The sequence below is a fragment of the Pristiophorus japonicus genome, chromosome 7, assembly GCF_044704955.1.
Source record: "Pristiophorus japonicus isolate sPriJap1 chromosome 7, sPriJap1.hap1, whole genome shotgun sequence".
NCBI lineage: Eukaryota > Metazoa > Chordata > Chondrichthyes > Pristiophoridae > Pristiophorus > Pristiophorus japonicus.
Window position 1 is genome coordinate 166,727,645 of NC_091983.1, and position 24,816 is coordinate 166,752,460.

Consider the following 24,816-nt stretch of genomic DNA (forward strand, 5'->3'; position numbering starts at 1 on the left):
GTGTCTGATGTAACTATTTCCTCAGTCATGGTTGTTCTTTTCAGCTGTTCCACTCATTGAAGGGAGTTCGGTCCTTTAATCAGTTGCAGCATTTTACATGTTGCAGCACTACTCAATTTCCCTCTCTCCAAACAGAGGTAAACCAAAGACCATCAGTTTTACTACTGCCATCCCACCCTACGTAATTAATGAGGCTCTTCTGAGGAAACTTAAGTCGGTTATTAGCAGAGTCATGTGTGGGGTGGGGGGTCGGCACAAGTTCCACCACACAGCAAACCCACCAGAATCCAGCCCTCAGCAACTTAAAAAAAGCAGTACTTTACAGTAGTGTATTCAGCGAGTCCACTGCCAATCGGGAGCCTCCCCACTGGGAGCACGAATTGGTGCAGACTACCGACCACTTTCTAACTGCATGGACCTGAATTTCTAATGTGTGCTGCTGGCGGCTGAGGCTCTCTGCTGACAGCGCAGACTCATAAACCTGCCCTAACCGTGTCTTTATTTGCCTGCAGATCATTGTGATTGGGTTAGATGGGGGCAAAAATAAAAATGCAATTTGTGAACATTCATTTAAAAAAAATTGAATTCTCAACATATTACTGTATCATTTGCATAGAAGATGACCTTGCAAGAGTAATTTGAGTTGTGCCCTTTCCAAGATACTAAAAAATTACAACCTGATGGTATCTTTTTACAATGGATTCCTGTATCAGCTCTCCCGCACCCCCGCCCCACTCCCCCCACTCCCTCCAATCAGGAGGCTTCATTTTATGTCACATAGAGAGGCAAAGAAAATATGCAAAAATACAGTGAATATGCAATTCCTGACCTATTATCCCTGCCCAGATAGTGAAACAAGACTGGAATGTGCATCGAGTTCTGTAGTTCTGTACATGTGTGTGCCTTTACTCTTGACTCCTGAAAGATCAAAAAGGTAAACTTCTGGAAAGATTTTAATACTGTTAAAGTGTGCTTTAATGCTGTCAGATGTGCTTCTGTTGGATAGTATTTATTTTTTCGTAAAGTTAAAAAAAAATGTGTGCACCATAGAACTATGATTCTTTTTAGCTTGTATAAAAAAACAAAAAAGTCCTCTAGCATTTTTAGGTTTTTGGGAATGCTGCTGATTTCTAAAGAACATTAGTTAGAGAAGCAGGTATTTCATGGTATAAAAAAACTGTACTTTGACTGCAAATGGGCAAATTGCCCTTTTTCAAGGGCATTGCGCCCATCAGTGTGACGTAATTTTGAGTAGAAATCAATGCTTTTGCTTGAAACCACTGCAATAGAGAATTTTGTTACAGCTATTGCATGGACGAAATGTGATACGATAAAAGGAGCACAAAATGTATTTTGGCCAACAAAGTGGTGGCTGAGCAAGGTCCTAAGACGTATAAACACATCAGTAAAGGTTATTGTGGGAAATAATTTGAAAGAAATATACCAAGTTACACAAAGACCTTACAATTACCCCTAAAATTATCATTTCACAGTCTTTAATTGCTACGCAATAATGATCAACATGTGTTTCTTGAAGTGTTGAGAGCTACTCAAAATTATATTGTTGTAAGTTGAATATTTTACTCATAACTGTGATGTAAGAAATGTTCATGTCCTGGCAGGTCTATGGAAATGCAGGACCTAGCAAGTCCGCACAATCGAGTGAGCAGTAGTGATACTTCTGCTGGCTCAAAACTGGACAAGGCCAACCTGAGTAACACTTCAATTATATCAAATGGAACAGCGGGTGAGTTGTGGAAAATGTTTCTCTTCCACATTTCCTGCTTTTGTTTACATTCTTTATAGCTGCTTTTGAAAATTCTTTGCTATTTCTCTTTTTCTCATGGCATTAATGATAAAGTAGGGAGTGAATTTTCATGCACTTCCTTTATGCAGAGATGTGTGTTCTTCGTGTATGGCTTAGTCTAAAATGCAGAAAACATCAGCTTTTTGATTTAGGCATTTTAATCATGTGGGTGGGCACAGATCTCACAGCAGTCTCTAATTAAAATGGTACATGCCCATAAATGAATGCAATCATATAAGTAATCATAACTATAAAAAATATCTATAGTGTGTTAACATTTTATATCACTTCTGACTTAAGACCATTTATTTTTTGATATATGTTGCTACAATGTATATTTCTGCTGGTAGTAGCAGTACAAGTACTTCTATTTGAAATATTGCAGCTGTAATGTAAAGCATGTCATGTGGCAAACTTGGAAATGTTCCCCTGCTATACATCACACAAAGTAGAGGTAAGTAATAATAATGGTGTTCTATATTTTGATTTGACCTTTTTTTTTCTACTACTCAGTGTTAAAATTAGTGTTTATTTCACCAAAGTGAAAGATAATGGTACTGAAGACTTGGTATGAATTAAATTACATCACTGATGTAAATTAAAAATAAGTAAAGTAGTCGAATTTCCAAGTTTGGCCAAGTGGATGCAGTGCAGGCCCCTAACGCCCTTACATAACAGAGCAACTTTGTTGTATTTCCAGTTACGTGTTCATTTGGTCTTCTGGGTGAGACTGTTAATCTAGGGCCTTTTGATGAATAAGGTCTTGACAAAGACCAATCAAACGCATTTCACTTTAGAGTTGGAACTTTACTCAATTTTAGTTAGGTCAAGTGAACTCCAGGTCTCCATAGTTGAAGGACAATGTTACTATATTTTGAAATTATTTTGTAATAGAGGGGAGTGGGGAGTGGGACGAGCTGAGAGTCGGCATGGGTTCGACAGGCCGAATGACCTTCTTCCATGCTGTAACCATTTTATCATTCTATGATTCTAGAATCTTTTGCCCCATAATTATCCTCATTAACTTCTAGTAGATATTTTGTTTCCTTGGACAAGAGAACAGGAACAATTAGTTTTTAATTGGGAATGGGTGAAATAGACTGTTTAATGTTAGGTTGGCTTGATGTGGTTTTTCTGGATTGAACTAGTCACAAGTGAACCAAACTGCTCCAGAATTCATACAGAAAATCTCTCCATGATTTTCCTTTAGCTGCGAGGATTCTGGACTGTTCCTTTACTGCCTTCGTACCTCTCCTTCAGCTGTGAAGATTGTGCACTGCTGCTTCATTGCCTTCATTTCAGTTTTGTAATTGATTTAGAAAAGATAGAGTTGACAGACAAGGAGATAGAGTTGCTATATATCTGTGAGATAAAATACAGTACTCCAATGGAATGTGGAAAAATATACAACAAAAGCCTATGGGTATACAACAAAGTGCTCTGGTTAAACATCTCTAACTTAAAAAAAAAACCAGCTGATACTAAGAGTAATCTATAGACCTCCAAGAAAGATAGTTTGCTCTACAAAGAGATAAGAAAGGTGTGTGAAAACAGAAAAGTTATGAAAATGGATGATTTCAATCAACATAATAAAAATTGAGAATATCCACGTTGTCTGGAGTCCGACGTAAATGTACTGGACGAATGCTTCATGCCCCAGTACACTACAAAAGGTAGTGCTCATCTCAACATGGTATTCATAAATGAACCATACAAATTTATGGCAGCCCTGGGAAACAATGATCACAGAATGATTAAATTGAACAAGAACTGAGATTCAGAAATACCTAAGATGAAGGATCTAGTGTACAACATTAAAAGGACTCTTTTCAAAAAAATGAGGGGGACAACTTAAGCAAATTAACTGGGGAGGCTGTTCAACAATACATCAGTAAAGGAGAAGTAGAACCTCTAACGGCATAATATTGAGCATGCAGGACAAATACTTTATGAAAACCAGAAAGCTCAGACTAAATGAGCTTACACCCTAAAAGGATTAATAAACAATCAAATGTGAAATGAGAAGAACAAATAGCCCATCTAAGGAGAAGGGAGATGGGATTCACTGGGATAAATATCAGAACATGCAGGAACAAGTTAAAGAGGTAAAGAGAGACCAAGAAAAAAGCGTAGCTGCAGACACAAAGTACAACAATAAGAAATTCTTTCGGTATTTCAATAGAAGAGGACAGTCAGAGAGATGAGAACCATAAAAGTTACAAACAGACTTAAAACAGAGGATTGGCACAACATTAACAACGACTTGCAATTATATAGCACCTTTAATGTAGAAAAACATCTCAGGGCATTTCACAGTGGCATAATCAGACAAAAATGGACACTGAGCCAAAGCTTGGTCAAACAAGTGGGTTTTAAGGAGAATATTAAAGGAGGCGAGGGAGGTAGAGAGCCAGAGAAATTTAGAGAAATTTAGAACTCAGCAGAGGAGGACAAAGGGTTTGATTAGGGCAGGAAAAATGGAGTACGAGAAGAAGCTTGCAGGGAACATTAAGGCGGATTGCAAAAGTTTCTATAGATATGTAAAGAGAAAAAGGTTAGTAAAGACAAACGTAGGTCCCCTGCAGTCAGAATCAGGGGAAGTCATAACGGGGAACAAAGAAATGGCAGGCCAATTGAACAAGTACTTTGGTTCGGTATTCACTAAGGAGGACACAAACAACCTTCCGGATATAAAAGGGGTCAGAGGGTCTAGTAAGGAGGAGGAACTGAGGGAAATCTTTATGTCGGGAAATTGTGTTGGGGAAATTGATGGGATTGAAGGCCGATAAATCCCCAGGGCCTGATGGACTGCATCCCAGAGTACTTAAGGAGGTGGCCTTGGAAATAGCGGATGCATTGACAGTCATTTTCCAACATTCCATTGACTCTGGATCAGTTCCTATCGAGTGGAGGGTAGCCAATGTAACCCCACTTTTTAAAAAAGGAGGGAGAGAGAAAACAGGGAATTATAGACCGGTCAGCCTGACCTCAGTAGTGGGTAAAATGATGGAATCAATTATTAAGGATGTCATAGCAGCGCATTTGGAAAAAGGTAACATGATAGGTCCAAGTCAGCATGGATTTGTGAAAGGGAAATCATGCTTGACAAATCTTCTGGAATTTTTTGCGAATGTTTCCAGTAAAGTGGACAAGGGAGAACCAGTTGATGTGGTATATTTGGACTTTCAGAAGGCTTTCGACAAGGTCCCACACAAGAGATTAATGTGCAAAATTAAAGCACATGGGATTGGGGGTAGTGTGTTGACGTGGATTGAGAACTGGTTGTCAGACAGGAAGCAAAGAGTAGGAGTAAATGGGTACTTTTCAGAATGGCAGGCAGTGACTAGTGGGGTACCGCAAGGTTCTGTGCTGGGGCCCCAGCTGTTTACATTGTACATTAATGATTTAGACGAGGGGATTAAATGTAGTATCTCCAAATTTGCGGATGACACTAAGTTGGGTGGCAGTGTGAGCTGCAAGGAGGATGCTATGAGGCTGCAGAGTGACTTGGATAGGTTAGGTGAGTGGGCAAATGCATGGCAGATGAAGTATAATGTGGATAAATGTGAGGTTATCCACTTTGGTGGTAAAAACAGAGAGACAGACTATTATCTGAATGGTGACAGATTAGGAAAAGGGGAGGTGCAACAAGACCTGGGTGTCATGGTACATCAGTCATTGAAGGTAGGCATGCAGGTACAGCAGGCGGTTAAGAAAGCAAATGGCATGTTGGCCTTCATAGCGAGGGGATTTGAGTACAGGGGCAGGGAGGTGTTGCTACAGTTGTACAGGGCCTTGGTGAGGCCACACCTGGAGTATTGTGTACAGTTTTGGTCTCCTAACTTGAGGAAGGACATTCTTGCTATTGAGGGAGTGCAGCGAAGATTCACCAGACTGATTCCCGGGATGGCGGGACTGACCTATCAAGAAAGACTGGATCAACTGGGCTTGTATTCACTGGAGTTCAGAAGAATGAGAGGGGACCTCATAGAAACGTTTAAAATTCTGATGGGTTTAGACCGGTTAGATGCAGGAAGAATGTTCCCAATGTTGGGGAAGTCCAGAACCAGGGGACACAGTCTAAGGATAAGGGGTAAGCCATTTAGGACCGAGATAAGGAGAAACTTCTTCACCCAGAGAGTGGTGAACCTGTGGAATTCTCTACCACAGAAAGTAGTTGAGGTCAATTCACTAAATATATTCAAAAGGGAGTTAGATGAAGTCCTTACTACTAGGGGGATCAAGGGGTATGGCGAGAAAGCCAGAAGTGGGTACTGAAGTTGCATGTTAATGATTTAGATGAGGGGATTAAATGTAGTATCTCCAAATTTGCGGATGACACTAAGTTGGGTGGCAGTGTGAGCTGCGAGGGGGATGCTGTGAGGCTGCAGAGCGACTTGGATAGGTTAGGTGAGTGGGCAAATGCATGGCAGATGAAGTATAATGTGGATAAATGTGAGGTTATCCACTTTGGTGGTAAAAACAGAGAGACAGACTATTATCTGAATGGTGACAAATTAGGAAAAGGGGAGGTGCAAAGAGACCTGGGTGTCATGGTACATCAGTCATTGAAGGTTGGCATGCAGGTGCAGCAGGCGGTTAAGAAAGCAAATGGCATGTTGGCCTTCATAGCAAGGGGATTTGAGTACAGGGGCAGGGAGGTGTTGCTACAGTTGTACAGGGCATTGGTGAGGCCACACCTGGAGTATTGTGTACAGTTTTGGTCTCCTAACCTGAGGAAGGACATTCTTGCTATTGAGGGAGTGCAGCGAAGGTTCACCAGACTGATTCCCAGGATGGCGGGACTGACCTATCAAGAAAGACTGGATCAACTGGGCTTGTATTCACTGGAGTTCAGAAGAATGAGAGGGGACCTCATAGAAACATTTAAAATTCTGACGGGGTTAGACAGGTTAGATGCAGGGAGAATGTTCCCAATGTTGGGGAAGTCCAGAACCAGAGGTCATGATCTAAGGATAAGGGGTAAGCCATTTAGGACCGAGATGCGGAGGAACTTCTTCACCCAGAGAGTGGTGAACCTGTGGAATTCTCTACCACAGAAAGTTGTTGAGGCCAATTCACTAAATATATTCAAAAAGGAGTTAGATGAGGTCCTTACTACTAGGGGGATCAAGGGGTATGGCGAGAAAGCAGGAATGGGGTACTGAAGTTGAATGTTCAGCCATGAACTCATTGAATGGCGGTGCAGGCTAGAAGGGCCGAATGGCCTACTCCTGCACCTATTTTCTATGTTTCTATGTTCAGCCATGAACTCATTGAATGGCGGTGTAGGCTAGAAGGGCTGAATGGCCTACTCCTGCACCTATTTTCTATGTTTCTATGTTTCTTATGGGAGTGAATTCCAGAGTCTGGGGCCGAGAATACTGAAGTTATGACTGCCAATGGTGGGATAAAGGGAAGGGGATGCACAAAAGGCCAGAGTTAGAGGAACAGAGGCCTTGGAGGGTGGAAAGGTGTGGGGCTAGAAGAGGTTTCAGAGATAGGGAGAGACAAGGTTGTGAATCCCTGGCCCAAGACCACCCAAAGTGAAGGAAAAGCATCCGGAAAGGCGCTAAACACCTCGAGTCTCTTCGCCGAGAACAAGCTGAAGCCAAGCGATGACAGCGGAAGGAGCGTGTGGCAACCCAGGCACCCCACCCACCTGTTCCTTCAACCACCGTTTGCCCCACCTGTGACATAGACTGTTGGTCCCGCATTGGACTCTTCAGTCACCTGAGAACTCATTTCTAGAATGGAAGCAAGTCAGCCTCGACTCCGAGGGACTGCCTGTGATGATGATGATGATTTAAACAATATGAGAATTTTAAATTAGAGGCATTGGAGGATCGGGAACCAATGAAGCTCAGCAAAGACAGGAGTGATAGATGAGTGGGACTTGATGTGAGATAGAAGGCAGTAAAGCTTTGGATGAGCTGAAATTCACAGAGGATGAAGATGTGAGGCCGGGCAGGAGAGCACTGGAATCGTTGAGCCTGGAGGTGGCAAGGCATGGCTGAGGGTAAAGTAACAGATTGGTTGAGGCTGGAGTGGAGGCAGGCACTATTACGGATGTGGAAGTAGGTGGCCTTTGAGGTGGAGGCTATATGGTGTTGGAAGCTGTGCTCAGGTTTGAACGTGATGCAAAGATTACAAACAGTTTTTTTCAGCATGAGACACTGTCCAAGGAAGGGGATGGAATTGGTGGTGGGAGTTTGTGACAGGGGGCAAAGAAGATGGCTTCAGTCTTCCCAGTGTTGAACTGGAGAAAACTGTGACTCATCCATGCTGGATATGAGACAAGCAGTCTGACAACACAAGTAGTGGTGGGATTCAGGGAGGTGGTAGAGCAAAGTGTCATTATTGTACATGTGAAACCTGACCCCATGCCTTTGATTGACGTTGCCAAGAAGCAGCATGTAGGATAGTAAACATTTTGAATGTCCTCCCAAACAGAGTTATCCCAGGCAAAATCAATGACCTCGATATAAATTAGATGGAAATCCTAGGCAGGCTAAAATGGCTCAAAAGCAATAAGTCTCCAGGGGTAGATGGTATTCACCCCAAAGTGCAAAAGTAGATGAGGAGAGAGATTTGTGAGGCCTTGTCACTTATTATGAAGGAGTCATTGGTCACTGGGGAAGTGCCAGTAGAGTGTAAACATGCCAATATGGTGACCATATTCAAAAGGGTAACAAATCGGACTTTGGCAGCTATGATAGTAGTAAAGATGTTGGTAATGGGGTAAGGTCATGAGGCTCACATTGCGTACCATGAATTTCACATAGAGAGAGGTCCTGTGGGAAAGAGAAAGGAAGGAGGACAGTAGGAGTATGTTTGAGTTTGTGTGTATGTATTGGCACATGCGGCAGAGCCTGGTCTCCAGTCGTCTTGGATCCCCTTGCCACTGGACCAAGACCTTGCTCCGTCAAGCCCGTGTAGTGGTGTGGTTGGGCCCAGGGGCAGCACGGACCAGCCCACACTGTGATATGTGTGTGCACTGGGTCCTTGCAGCAGAGCAGGTCTCCAGTTGACTTGGGTAATCCTTGCCACTGGACTAAGACCTAGCTCTGTCAAGCCCGTGTGGTGGCTGGGGTGCAACGGCCACCACACTTTAAAAAAATCCACGCACAGGCATCTTCCACTCTTGAGCATGTAGTTCAGGTTCTTCTTTCGAAACACCTGTGAACTCATTCTTTTTTTCGCATGGAAGCAAGTCATCCACGTTTCGAGGGACCGCCTATGATGATGGACATGCTCTCTTTACTTCAGTCATCTATGCTTGAATTCTGCCCGGATTCAACGGATAAAAATCAAGTTTTGAATAGGTATAAATATTCACAACAGGAACCAACTATTATTTTGTACTAACTGGTACTCAGAGAGTGCTCTCAACTACTCCAGTATGAGTTTTTCATGTTTCACAGCCAGCCATCCTCATGGCCTCTCTGAGTGCCTTTATTACTATTGTAGACTAGCCTGAATCTTACAGACCAATTCTACGGCTGCAATCTCCCTGGATCATGTCAACATTTTTCCAAGGGTTGAAATAGTCATTCACAGTCAACAAGCAGTAAAATTCTGAATTTGTTCTACAGCATTATTGAAACGTTAACAAGAGTCATCGTCAGTGTTGGTGGAGAAATGTCCTCTAAAACCTCCCGCAAGAATTTTGTCAAATGTTAGTATTAGCACACAACTTGGAAAAAAATTTACTCACAGATACTTTCTCTTGGTTTCATATATCATTTATTGATCAACATTTATCATATTTTTCTTTTTATTTTCCAATTTTCTCTGCTTATTTCTCCTTCCTGAATGTGGGGTATAGTTTTGCAGGAGCCAGATGCCATGCATTACTTTTCCCAAGTAGCTATCTATGTCTGCAAACCTACACAGTGGGCTAGTGAAGACCAGTCCTGTCTTTGCTAAATATCCACACACATGTGTGTGTGCAGACACACTCACACACATGCACACACTTTCCAACTCAGGTCAGTGTATGGTAATCATGAGCAAGAACTGCAACAGATTCACCACCATCTGGTTAACAATATCACATCAGTATACATTGTAGTGAAAATTATGGTCCAGAAATTGCGGTTGGAGGCTTCCCGCAGGCGGATGCCTCCGACCTGAAAAATATCTATGAATTTGCCTGGTGGTCTGGGAGGTTCGGAGACTTGTGGTCCTGAGCCTCTACGAGAAGGCCTGCATAGACCCACATATTCTAGGGACGTAGGCGCTTCGCACGCGTCCCTGGTATTATGTGGGCCGGCCCAACCAATCAAAGTAGGGGTATTCCCATTCATACTTGTGGCGAATTCTTATATGTATGGAATCACCATAAGTATGAATGGGAATACCCCAAAAAACACACAAACACTTAAAATATATTTTTTTAAATCATACATTTAAAATTGATGGAAATAACAATTAATTAATTATTTAAAACAAAAATGTAATTTTGTGAAAAATAAATTTACATATTTTAAAGGGTCTAAAAATAAACACCTCATTTAACAGGATTTTAAATGTTTAAATTATTGAAAAAAGTGTCTTTTTCTGTCCTTTAAAAGTCTTACACTGATAAAAGCAGACCTTACGCCTGTCGTAAGAATTTCACGGGCATTTGCTGGGCCGGAATTGGGCAAATAGCCCAACTCTCTGCCCGCGGAGGCCTTTTACTTACAGATGCGGCGATATCAAGAGGATTCTTGACAGATTGCAAGTTCTAGGTTTAGGCGCATGCACTTTGCCCTCATACACGCCCCTAGGGGCCTCGAATTCAGGGCCTATATGTTGGCTATATGCAGTACAGTGTGATCAAATTGAGGGCAGCATCTGGAAGTCAGTCGTTTCCTAGAGGTCTCTACTGTTACTCATAAACAGTTCATTTTGTCCTTTTATAGGGTCGAAATTGCCCTGTTTTGCGATGCCCGTTAGCGCCTCCGGGGGGCACTAATGGGGTGAAAAACAGTTTTTGCCGCGGGGGAGGGGGGCCGGGGGTTCCTGCTCCCACGAAATAGCATGGGAGTTAGCAGAGGCGCTGCCACGGTAGCGCCACACCCTGCCAGTAGCGGCCCAGGCCCATAGCGGCCCATGCTGACCCCTTTCCGTCTCGCGGAGGACATTGGCCAGCGCCCCGGGAGGCTGGCTCGAGCGGAGTCAGGGCTGGGCGAGGGAAGTCCCGTCGTGAGTCGGTTACCGCCCCCAATCGGGGTGCTGTGGAATTGCTCCCCATAGTATTTATTCAGAAAGCCATGTACATGAGAGACAGCGATGTCTCTCTGGAATTTCCTGACTATAAAGATTTCTGCCCTGACCCAGACATAAGAGTTAGCAATAGTTCTTTCAGCACTCGAAAAAGCCTCAGACACTGAAGTACCTCTCATGGGAATGCTATCATTCTCTGCATTGCTTATTAAAGATTCTATGGTTAGAATTGAGGAATAAAAGAGGACTTAAAACTGTAATGGGAGTTGTCTACAGGCATCCTGATAGCAGCAATGATGTAGCATAATGTATTAATTCAAAGACTAGAGAAGCTTGTAGAAAAAGCAGAGATGTTTTAATGGGAGTCTTCAATTTTTCTATAGATTGGGAGTATTCAAGATAGTTTTCTATAGCAATATTTTCTAGAACTAACAAGAGGGCAGGCCATACTAGATTTAGTAATAAGTAATGATCCAGATTTAGTAAATAATCTAACAGTGAAAGAACATTTATCTAAGTGATCATAATGTGATCAAGTTCAATGTTAGGTTTGAAAAGGAGAAAGGTGACACAGTTACTTCGGCCAGAATTATCCGGGGTGGTGGCAGGTGCAATTGGTGGTCAGGTGGGAAAGTTGTTATTTTTGACAGAGGATCGGAAACCCGCTGTCATCCCGCCCCCCGCGTCTTTCCCACAGGGGCGTCTGTCATTGTGGAACCGGTCCAACCGGCAGCGGTGGGCGACCCATTTGAGATGATTAACAGCTAGTCAGCTGTTATCGGACACTTAACAGACTTTTTTAACTTACTTTTTAAATGTAAACATGGCCACGAGAACCACGCTGCTCGGGAAGCACATCTGTCAACCTGAGGTGGGAGTTCAGTGGCCATTGCTCCAGCTGATTACTTGACAGCTGGACAGGTAATCAGGAAGGCGAATGGAATGTTGGCCTTCATTGCAAGAGGGATGGAGTACAAAAGCAGGGAGGTCCTGCTGCAACTGTATAAGGTATTGGTAAGGCCGCACCTGGAGTACTGCGTGCAGTTTTGGTCACCTTACTTAAGGAAGGATATACGAGCTTTGGAGGGGGTACAGAGATGATTCCCTCGGCTGATTCCGAAGATGAGGGGTTTACCTTATGATGATAGATTGAGTAAACTGGGTCTTTACTCGTTGGAGTTCAGAAGGATGAGGGGTGATCTTATAGAAACATTTAAAATAATGAAAGGGATAGACAAGATAGAGGCAGAGAGGTTGTTTCCACTGGTCGGGGAGACTAGAACTAGGGGGCACAGCCTCAAAATGCCGGGGAGCCAATTTAAAACCGAGTTGAGAAGGAATTTCTTCTCCCAGAAGGTTGTGAATCTGTGGAATTCTCTGCCCAGGGAAGCAGTTGAAGCTATCTCATTGAATGTATTCAAATCACAGATAGATAAATTTTTAACCAATAAGGGAATTAAGGGTTATGGGGAGCGGGCAGGTAAGTGGAGCTGAGTCCACGGCCAGATCAGCCATGATCTTTTTGAATGGCGGAGCAGGCTCGAGGGGCTAGATGGCCTACTCCTGTTCCTAATTCTTATGTTCTTATGTTCTTATGACAGCATCAGAAGCTCCCACCTGATAGATGATCACTTTTCTCAAGCAGAAGCTGTTTTTCAGTTCATTTCTAGCACAGATTCTGCAGGCTGCAAATCTTTCCAGCAATGTCTCCATCCCATCTCACCTCATTGGAAGAACTCTCTCACCATTGACAGAATGCTTCTGTCATCTGTACTTTACTTGCCATCTATTCCATCAACATAGGTGCCATCTATACTCTCTCAACTTGGTCCTCAGAATCGGATCACGATGAGCCCCAACATCAGCAGCACCAGACACACCTGCAGCCTCAATCACCTGATGCTGCACAAGACAGAGGCCATCAGCACCTGAGCACATTGCTGCCTGGGAGGCCAGGGATGACCTCATCATGGCCAGATTTACTCAACTTTACACTGTACACCCATATAGCTGCCACATGAAGAGCCAGGTTGGCACCACCCCACAGCAACACCATAAAACATCCCTACAATGACCAAGCCATTCCTTTCACACTCATCCCCATTGTGGGGGGTACCGTTATGACTCATCATTCACTGCAACTCACTAAGCCACTTCCAAGACCAATGCCGGAAAGTGTTGCAAATAAAGATTTATATGTTTTACCCCCATTAACAGAAACTTTACATAAATATTGGATAAAACACGCAAGTGGCTACCTTTGTGTATTGTCAGTTGGTATGATTACACTAGGATGAGGTTGAGTGTAAGGTGTGTCTAGTGAGATGGGATGTGATAATTTAGATAGAGAATGTGAAAGGTATCTTGGTGTGAGTAAGGATATGCAGGAGTAGGGTAGGGAAGGCATAACAGGATGATAGTTGCACAAAGGAAGGTGGTTATGGTGGTTGGAGGTCAATCATCACAGCCCCAAGACATCACTGAAGGAGTTCCTCAGGACAGTATCCTAGGCCAACCATCTTCAGCTGCTTCATCATCACTTACCTTCTCTCCATCTTAAGGTCAGAGATGGAGATGTTCGCTGATGACTGCACAGTGTTCAATGCCATTTGCAACACTTCAGATAATGAAGCAGTCCATGCTTGCATGCAGAAAGATCTGGACAACATTCAAGCTTGGGCTGATAAGTGGCAAGTAACATTCGCGCCACACAAGTGCCAGGCAATGACTATCTCCAACAAGCGAGAGTCTAACCACTGTCCCTTGATATTCAACGACATTACCATTGCCACCATCAACATCCTGGGGGGGTCACCATTGACCAGAAACTTAACTGGACCAGCCACATAAATAGTGTGGCAAAAACAGCAGGTCAGAGGCTGGGTATTCTGCAGCGAGTGTCACACCTCCTGACTCCCCAAATCCTTTCCACCATCTACAAGGCACAAGTCAGGAGTGTGATGAAATACTCTCCACTTCCCTGGATGAGTGCGGCTCAAACATCACTCAAGAAGCTCAACACCATCCAGCACAAAGCAGCCCGTTTGATTGGCACTCCATCTAGCACCTTAAACATTCACTCCCTCTACCACCAGCGTACCATCTACACTGCACCCACTGCAGCAACTCACCAAGGCTTCTTCGGCCTCATTTCCCAAATCTGCGAGCTCTACCACCTAGAAGGACAAGAGCAGCAGGCACATTTGAACACCACCACCTCCAAGTTTCACTCCAATTCACACACCATCCTGACGTGGAAGTATATCGCCATTCCTTCATCGTCGCTGGGTCAAAATCCTGGAACACCCTCCCTAACAGCACTGTGGAAGTACCTTCACCACACGGACTGCAGCTGTTCAAGAAGGCGGCTCACCACCATCTTCTCAAGGGCAATTAGGGATGGGCAATAAACGCTGGCCATGAAAACATTTTTTTAAAGTTGAGTGTGGCTTTGAACTCATGTTTCCTGCTCTAATGAGATCATTGAAACGTTTGCGACATTGCACCCAGGTCCTCCTGAACACCTCCCTGCTTGTGACCTCCTCTGTAATCTGTAGCCAGGCTGTTTTGGTCTCCTGGGGAGGTCTCTTCTGCCCATCGGAAGGGACGAGAACCTCCCTGCGTGCTCTGACTCCATCCATAAGCATAGGGAGGGAGTCATTGGAGAACCTGGGTGCATCCCTTCGCCTCTGGGCGGTCATTGTCAGTGTTTGCAGCGCTCCAATACTGACAGCACTTTTTTAGATTAAACATTAAATCTAATGTGGCCATGGTCCCTTTTAAAGATCCCGGATGAAAACGAGTAATGAATGATGTCACCAGACCTGCTCCATTTAATTGGGCTATGTAATGTGCTGGGCGGGCTTATAGGCCTTATTAATGTAAGTTTGTTTTCAGCAGTGGGATGGAGCTAGCAGTAGGGTTGCAACCCACCATGGCCACAACCCGCAGCAGACCCGCAAAATTCCGGTCTAAAATTCTAGATTTGATATAGCTAACTTTAACAGGATGAGATAGAGATTGACAACAGCAAACTGGTCAAAACAGTTATCAGGTAAAACTACAGATGAATAGTGAGAGTTGATCAAAAAGGAATTTAGATTAATACAAGACCATCATATACCACTAAGGGGCAAGTGCTCTAATTACCAAATAAAATGGCCATAGCCAAAGGAGGTGGGAGATAACATAAAACTAAAGGGAAGAGAATACAAAACTGCAAAGAATAGTGTGGATCCCGGGAACTGGGAGAGATATAAAGAACAGCAAAGGAAGACAAAAAAGATAGTGCGGGCTGCAAAAAGGGAATACGAACAAAAAGTTACGAGGGATATCAAGATTAACACAAGACGTTTTTACAATGGCACAAGAAAAGGAACATGGAGGCCTTTTAAAAACAGATGCAGATAATATTACAATTGAAAGTAAGGATTTGTTGAATAATTACCTTGTGTCAATCTTTACAGTAGAAGAAGAGGATAATATACCTGAAATTCCAGGGAAACTAATAATGAATCAAGGACTGGAACTCACTAAAGTTAACGTAAGCAAGGAAACAGTATGAGAAAAAATAATAGCACTAAAGACTGACAAATCCCCAGGACATGAGGGTTTCCAGTCCAGGGTTTTAAAGGAAGTAGGTGAGGAAATTGCAGATGCTTTTGCCTTAATATTCCAAAGCTCCCTCAATTCAGGCATTGTCCCTTTAAATTGGAAAATTTCAAATGTAACTGCATTATTTAAGAAAGGTGAGAGAAACCAGGAAATTATAGACCTGTTAGACTAACATCTGTTGTGGCGAAGTTATTGGAATCTATAATTAAGGACAGTGTGTCTGAGCACTTAGAGAAATTTGAGCTGAATAGAGAGAGCCAACATGGAATTGTAAAGGGTAGGTCATGTCAAACAAACCTAATTTAATTTTCTGAGGAAGTAACTAAAGTAGTAGATAGGGGAATGTCTATGGATGTAGAAAAGCAAATTATAATTTAAATGGAGAAAAATTTCAAAGTGCTGCAGTACAGAGGGACCTAGGGGTCCTTGTGCATGAAACACAAAAAGTTAGTATGCAGGCACAGTAAGTGATCAGGAAAGCCAATGGAATGTTGGCCTTTATTGCTGGGGGAGAGAGTGCTCCAGAGCCTAGCACTCCACTTAGCACTGACACTGCAGAACACCCCTCCATTTAACACCATTTAAAGGGGAGGGCCGCTGCACGCTCTGCAGTTCCTTTGGCGGCCGCTACTGGGCCACCAGGGATATCCTCAACTGGGTCAACAGCCCGGCACCCATAATGGAGTGCCGGGCTGCAGAATGGCGGCCTAGTCGAGGTGAGGGCCGCCATTGTCGGGCCGACAGAAAAATATGGTGGACCACAGCGCAAACAGCCTCCCCTTTAAGTGGCGCCCTGGTGGAGGGTCACGAAGTTGGCAGTGATATCGGATGGTGCCATCGTCACCGGCCGCAGGTCAATTCCCCTCACGGCGCAAAGTGGTCCCCCGGGACAGCTAACGACACAACGCCCCCCCCAAACCTCTGGGACAATTTTCCCGGCTGCGCTATCGACCACTTCCCCCAGGCGATAACCTCATTGCGCCCCATTAACCCCCCCCCCCTCCACCCCCGGAGGCGCTAATGGGGCTATAAAAAAGGGCAATTGCACCCCCAAATACTTGTATTTATATAATGCATTTCGTGACCTCAGGGCATCCCAAAGTGCTTTACAACCAATGAAGTACTTTTAAAGTGTAGTTATTAAGTGAGTGGGTAAAACTGTGGTAGATGGATTTCAACAAAGGTAAGTGTGAAGCTGTCTATTGTGGACCAAAAAAGGATAGATCCGTGTATTTTTTAAATGGTGAAAAGCTAGGAATAGTGGAAGTCCAAAGAGATTTTGGGGTCCATATGCACAGATCACTAAAATGCAGTGCTCATGTAGAAAAAATAATCAAAAGGGCTAATGGAATGTTAGCCTTTATAACTAGAGGACTAGAATATAAAGGAGGGGAAGTTTTGCTACAGTTATACAAAGCCCTGGTCAGACCACATCAGGAGTATGGTGTACAGTTCTGGGCATCGCACCTTAGAAAGAATATATTGGCCTTAGGAGTGCAGCGCAGGTTCTCCAGAATGTTGCCAGGCTCCAATGGTTATATTATGAGGAGAGATTACATAAGCTTGTTTTCTATGGAATATAGAAGGCTAAGGGGTGATTTGTTTGAGGTTTTTAGGATTATGAAAGGAATTGATAGGGGAGATAGAGAGAAACGTTTCCCCTGGTGAGGGAGCCTCGAGCAATGGGACATAACTTTAAAATCAGAGCCAGCCATTCAGGAGAGAAGTTAGGAAACACATCTTCACAAAAAGGGTGGTAGAAGTGTGGAACTCTCTCCCACAAAAAGCAGTAGATGCTAGCTCAATTAATAATTTTAAACTGAGATCGAAAGACTTTTGCTAGCCAAGGATATTAAGGAATATGGAGCCAAGACGGGTGAATGGAGTTGAGGTACAGATCAGCCATGATCTCATTGAATGGCGGAACAAACTCAAGGGGCTGAATGGCCTACTCCTTCCTGTTCCTATAAAGCTATGCTTTGAGTATGAGTCAGCCAGACCGCAAACACCTCATTGTTCCAATTTGCAAAATACTGTATGACTGACTGGCTGTCTCAGAGTAGGAGTTTCTCTGAACATTTCACTTAAAGCTCTTCACGGACATCAGAGAGGAGATTATCATCTCATCTGTTTTGGTTCATTCAAAAGGTTATCCACTGTGCCTCTCAGTTTCCCAGCACAATGTTGTTAACAAATACTAAAGTACAAAGATTTTTTTTTTAATAAAGACTAAAGTACTAACATATTAGACTTTTATAGTGTTGAAGTACCTTTTGTTCATTAAAGATTTTACAGGCAGAAATTAATATGTCTCCAAACATTGCTGCATTCCTACATTATACTACAGTATGAGAAACCCTTCATATTTATTGTCATTATTTCAAAAAATGATTAATGTATGTTTGCATTATGAAACTATATATACACAACACTTAGTTTGTCACCAAACAGTAATTCAGCATGACATGGGAAACATCTATAGAGTGCAGGTGAAGTATAACTATTTTTCACAAGTACAAGTTTCTGAAATGAATCCAACAAAGAGTGAATCATCAGTAATTATATTTTTGCACTGCTGATAGAATGGAGGCACTTCATTGTCCCCAGCCATAGTGTCTTTACTTTATAGCGGTGCACTTCCTGATAGAATTTCAACTGTGTTTTTAAATCTGTTTCCTAAAAGCCATGCACGATTGAGCAATAATTTATAAGTGAATTATTTTTTAATTAATAAATACAGGGATGAACTTTGCTGAACTCAAATTTACATTAACCCAAATGTAATTGCCCTTCTGTAATTTCAGCTGTCCATTTATCTCTCAGATTTAGGATTGTCAATGATGCATGCATGCATGCCAACCTTGAAAACCAACAAAATAAAAATAAGAGCATTTATATAGTGCCTTTCATAACCTCAGGATGCCCCAAAGTGCTTCACAGCCAATTAATTATTTTGGAAGTGTAGTAATGTAGGCAAACAATCTGACCAACCATAAACAGCCCTGATATATGAAAACAAGGAATTAGGCTGAAAGTACTTGGACAGGGGCTTTTCATAACTTAAGCTGCAGATATGCCCAGTATTCCATCACTTTCATGCAGGTGACAAAATCTAAACTATACAAAAGTGCAGCTTGCAGCAATGGTAGATTCAGAACTTACTGAAGGGAAATATGAATGCCGAAGCAGTGAGGTTTATTTTCCAGAGGGACCTGGGTATATTTCCAGAAAAGAAAATATTTTTGCACTTTCTTCAATGCATTTTCTAACTTTTGGAGCTTACTGTAATTCTGCCTTTCAAGCCAAAAATAAATTTATCCTGGAAGGGTTATAGATATTTTAAGTATGAAAGAAAAGCATTTCGTCCAACTTCAAAACAAATTCACAGGATCCAGCAAATCTAATCCCAGATGCATCACGTTAATTTGTGAATGGAAATCTTTCCAACCCATACCTACATTAATTCCAAGGAGTAGTGCATTTTAAATGCAGTCAACAAAATGGCTCATTGTTGGATCTGTCCCTGTCCTTGATCCCACAACAGGCTAGTGGCAGGTGGAGATTACGTGAATTAAGGGTATGCTGATTTAACTATTTTAAATAAACAACTGTTCTGATCCAAACAGTGTAGGCTCTCTCTTTGCTTACTGTATGTTAACAAAGTGACCTCCACTGCAAGCATGTGAACAAACTGAAAATTGTTTCCAAAGTTACAGAACATAAATGGCATTATAACTCACCCACAAACAGGCCAACTGTCTACATCATACATCATATTAATGCACTGTAAAAACATCCTACATATGGGGATCTCATTGTAATTCTTTAAATTAAGTCAAATTCATCACCATTCCAAATCCACACCTTCCTTTTTCCAAACCCTGGCAATTCTGCAAGTGACAGTAGTGCTTAAACAAAGCCAGTCAAGATATTCACAGCAGGAACAACCTGCTTAATCCAAAAGTGCTTCTGCAACTAGTCTTGAAGAAATTAACCTTCATATAAGACAACTGCTGGGCATGCTCCAGAAAGTTTTTTTTGAGGAAAATATTTGTTTTTAATTTGCATTTTACCTGTTATTGCAACTTTCAGAAACTATCAACTCATCAGAATTTTTTTGCCAGAAGTTTATGCACAATTACCAGTGGTCACAAGTAACATCTGGTTGATTAATTGATTGTTTTTTATAGATTTCAGTCCACCATTTCACAAATTTGATTGGCTGATACTGAGAAATTCCAATCCCATCCTGATTTTTCTTATAAAACGCGAACAAACTGACACATGGGCTGAAAAGATGACTGTCAGTTTAAAAATCTGATGGCTGGAATATGTGATAAGAATCCATCTACTGAAAACAAGAAGAATTTTAATTCAGCTATTGAATATATTTATATATAATAAAACAGATAGCAAGAATGAGTTCAAGACTAATAGCAACTTGGGGTTCATCTGATGTTTACATTGTTCATTTTGCACATTTAATTTGACATTCTGTGAACTCTTTGATTAGATTGCTACCTAATAATTCACTTTTTGCTATTATTATTCCATGCATGTGAATGATCTATCGTATATGGAATAAAATTGCCAAATTTTCCCATAAATTTCCAGATTCTTACATAGACAAATTTAGACCCTAAACAGTAACCGCAGGAAAATGTTTATATCTATTTAGCACAAGGTCATGTTTTTAAAATAAATTAATTGTCTCTTTCTCTTTCTCACACAAACACACTTATCTCTCTCTCAGTTTCTCTTTGGTCTTTAGTTTCTCCCCTTTTTTGATTATATGGAAAATGTGAGTACACAAATCATAATATGTTTGGCTACTGGATTTGGTTGTCGGAAATCTCCAAAACTGAGAGTTGCACCATAAATTATGTCATCTCCGGTGTCATTGTAAATCAATCCTGCTGCCATTTCCTGATCTTATTTTTATTATTTACTTAAATTCTCCTTATTGTTTTCTTGAGGAGGAGAACACACTGCAGTGAATGTGACATGGGATACAGAACTGTGATTTATGACTTTTAATTACATTTTCCTTTTTCTTTAACATTTGTTTACCTTTAACCCTTAGGGGTCAATCCAATTTCCTGTTATAATGTAATGAATGGGGTAATAAATATCCCACTAGTCATTGCTGTTGCTGATAGTATAATGGTAATTGGTTGCATCCATTAATGTATATGTAATTCATTTTGCACACATACTTCAACCTGAGACCAGTGTGCACTAATCTTGTCTGATTTGGCCTGCTCTGACTGCACTGTAAACAGACAGCTATAAGATGTACCTCATTAATACCTGGAGTGAACTGGACTAGGGTTACCCCAGGCACGAGTATAATTGAGCCTTGCAAGCTAGTGATTATTGCTTACCAAGTCTTCTTATTTAATTTAATTGTGATTTTGTTTAGCATAGATTTTTTTTTAATTACTTATTTTTATAAGAAATCAAACTTTTATCTAAACTGCCAATGTCAAAATTAGCCATGGGCTTCAATGATTTTTTTAAAGTTAATTTAAGAGCAGTAAACAGTCTGTTCCAGTACTGTCTCTCAACTGATACTCCATGCAGAGCCTATCATTTTGTTTGCCAAATTGCCAAAGGCAAAAAAAAATTTTTCCAAACATATATGTTGGATTCACTAAGGTGCAGCAAGGCCAAGAAAAACCAACAGGTGCTAGTATCAAGGGGAAGCATCCTGTTTCTTTGATACCTTAATTAGATGTGGCTTAAATAATTTCTGTGGCTCAACTGAACTGCATATAGTTATTTATTTAACTCACAAACTTTTTTATACTAATGAATGTGTAGGGTAGAGAAAAAGTGACCTCCAATGACATCAGTTTGCTGTGCTTGATATTTACTAGTATTTCTTTCTTGCAATTTCTCAATCAATGTTTTAAATGTATTCAGTTGATTATTCATCTGTCACTTACTTTTCTTGAATTTACACCATTAACAAGCTCAATGAGTTAATGATTCATAATTGTTTTACTTTCGGTTGCATTGAAGCCACGTGGTTTTTTCTGGTTAGTTCATTGTGCCAAACAAGCTGTTATTTTACCACAATACCCAATTATGGGGCATTTCACATTTACATTACCTAGAAATGTACTTATTTAACACCTTCCATCAATTTTTTGTATAATTGCGAATTATTTGAATAAATACGGGCAAGTAATAAAATGTTACTGAAACCTCAAACTAAATGTGATTCTGACTTTCCCTCTTCAGGAGACACCATGACTATTTTAAACACTGCAGACTGGTTGCTGGGTTGCAGCACCCCCTCCTCTGCAACAAGTATGACAGATTATGGTACAGTGCATGTGCGTGTTAGTGTGGAATATGAGTGCAGTGCTTCTGTCTTCCTGATTCTCTGAATGCTTAAACTATTTATAAAATTGTGGTAAACAGACAAATAATAGTAATTACCATGTAACTTGATAGTGGCAGAATATTTATGGATTTTGCTTAGAATTGAACCTGTTGTCATTCTGATCACTTACCCACTATTAGATTTTGAAGTACGTTCATTAGGTATTCTTCCTTTGCTGTGGCCCATAGCTATCCTGTAGAGCTGCAATAACAACGACATCATGCATTTATTCAGGACCAGGGAACATAGTTAAAGCATTTGAGAAAAGACAGCAGTGTATGATATGTATGACTAGAAAGCGCTCAGGAAGTGGGGATGTACACACCTTTGTCGAAGCATCATGAAGTAAAAAGAGCTGTGCTCATGCCCACCATTCCTAAAACATTTTCTAATTTCAGCAATATAATTTTGAGAGGTTGGGGCCAATATTTCATTATTCCATATTTCAGTGTGTTCCCAAGAGTAGGCAAACAAGACATTGCTTGAGATCAACAACAACAATTTGTATTTATATAGCGCCTTTAATGTAGTAAAACATTCCAAGGCGCTTCACAGGAAAGTTATCAAACTAAATTTGACACCAAGCCACATAAGGAGAAATTAGGGCAAATGACTAAAAGCTTGGTCATAGAGGTAGGTTTTAAGAAGCGTCTTAAAGGAGAAAAGAGAGGTAGAGAGGCGGAGAGGTTTAGAGAGGAAATTCCAGAGCTTAAGGGCCTTGGCAGCTGAAGGCATGGCCACCAATGGTGGAGCAATTAAAATCAAGGCTGCTCAAGAGGCCAGAATTAGAGGAGCGTAGATACCTCGGGAGGGGAGGGGGGGTGGGGTGGGAGCTGGAGGAGATTACAGATAGGTATGGCAAGACCATGAAGGAATTTAAAATCATAACACTGGACAAAAGTTAGTGGGTAACACTGCTTATCTACTGAAGATTGACCAAGAATTTCTATATTATTACCTTGTCTTCTTAAGATGCCCAAATAGAAATATATATCCCAGATATTTAGAACAAGATTTAAAAAATTGTAAATGAAAATAATTCCATGTATCAACTGTAAGAATTTCTGCAATAAAAACTTTTCCAATAGTATGTTGCACAATGTACATTTTGCAATTAAATTATTTCAAAATAAGAATGTTATTGCAACTTGTATTGTACAAGGAAATTGTATTTTCTATCTGCATGGTTTTTGAATTTTGAGCACTGATGTTAACCAGAGACTAGGGGCTGAAGATTAGCTCACATCGTTTGCGAACTGGTCGTCGGAAGCAATGCATGCAGTGAAACAGGAAGGCCTGGAATATTGGGCTTCGAGCCTCATTTTAATAATACCAGCGAGCTGCAGGTGCCTACCGTCCATCCCCGCTCAACTCCCTCCCGGTTAACGAGAGAGAGGTGAGCGGGGGCCAGTGAGCTGGGAAGTGCATTCCTGCTTCATCCTGGCTCCACACTAAGGTAAGCTTAAAAAACGCTTACAGCCAAAAACATAACTGTTCTTTGGTGGCCTCCAGCGGTTTCTTCTAATGCTAGGTCGCTGAATAACTGAAAACTAGCGGGAGAGTAACATGTTCAAGGGGCCTATTGCCAAGGGCGCTTCTACAGTTTCCCAACCAAAATGACAAATTTCCGATGCTGTTCATGTGCAGGAGGTTAGCCCATTAAATTGGCCCACACTCCACACGCAACGAGGTCCAATGTCGCACCCTAGATTCCTTGTATTTAATTTTATTGGCATCATATTTGACCCTGAAATGAGCTTCCAGCCACATATCTGTGCCATAACTAAGACCGCCTATTTTAACCTACATAACATCGTCCGTCTCTGCCCCTGCCTCAGTTCATCTGCAGCTGAAACCCTCATCCATGCCTTTGTTACCTCTAGACTATTCCAAGGCACTCCTGCTGGCTTCCCACGTTCTACCCTACGTAAACTTGAGGTCATCCAAAACTCGTCTGCCCGTGTCCCAACTCGCACTAAGTCCCGCTCATTCATCACTCCTGTGCTCGCTGATCTACATTGGCTCCAGGTTAAGCAATGCCTTGATTTTAAATTTCTCATCCTTGTTTTCAAATCACTCCATGGCTTCGCCCATCCCTATCTCTCGAATCTCCTCCAGGCACACAACCCCCCCAAAATATTTGCGCTCCTCTAATTCTGGCCTCTTGAGCATCCCTGATTTTAATCACTCAACCATTGGCTACCTAGGCCCTAAGTTCTGGAATTCCCTCCTTAAATCTCTCCTACTCTCTACCTCTCTATCATTGAAGACGCTCCTTAAAATTGACTTTGACCAAGCTTTTGGTCATCTACCTTAATTTCTCCTTATGTGGTGTCAGATTTAGTTTTATGACAACCCTGTGAAGCGCATTGGGATGTTTTACTATGTTAAAGGTACCGTATAAATACAAGTGCATATGAATACTTTGGATCTGTTTTTTGGAGTATTGGGAATTTGATTTGTGCCAAAGATGCAACAGTTATCTTTTTGTTGAAGTATTTGTATCATGGTATGTACATATTAGAATTGTGCATTGTTACAGAACACCAGTGTTACTGCCTGTGTGAGGGGCATTACAATGACACTGTCAAGGTTTAAGCGCAGTAGGGGAAAAGCAACAAATATTAAAAATGAGTATTTTATATGATCACATGTTTTTGAAAATGAAGTGGGCTCAATCATCAAAGGCTGTAATTATAGGAGTAGGATTTCCTCAAGGGACACTTAACCTCCATTTGCAGTTTTAGGCCGTGATAGCACCAGTGACAGCCAGTGGCTCAGTTGGTAGCCT

General features: G+C 41.7%; 1 protein-coding gene across 17 annotated transcripts in view; it reads left to right on the forward strand.

Annotated features, from left to right (window-relative positions):
- The window catches only part of eya4 (EYA transcriptional coactivator and phosphatase 4), a 535,797-nt gene that overhangs the window by 357,210 nt on the left and 153,771 nt on the right, over positions 1-24,816 (forward strand). For 10 of the 17 annotated variants that reach the window (XM_070885523.1, XM_070885521.1, XM_070885537.1 and 7 more), the window contains 2 exons: positions 1,623-1,747; positions 21,881-21,964. In XM_070885523.1, coding sequence (XP_070741624.1) covers positions 1,623-1,747; positions 21,881-21,964 — 209 coding nt within the window. Of the gene's footprint in view, positions 1-1,622; positions 1,748-21,880; positions 21,976-24,816 lie in introns of those variants that run through there. The other 7 variants (XM_070885538.1, XM_070885526.1, XM_070885528.1 and 4 more) reach the window with 3 other exon arrangements.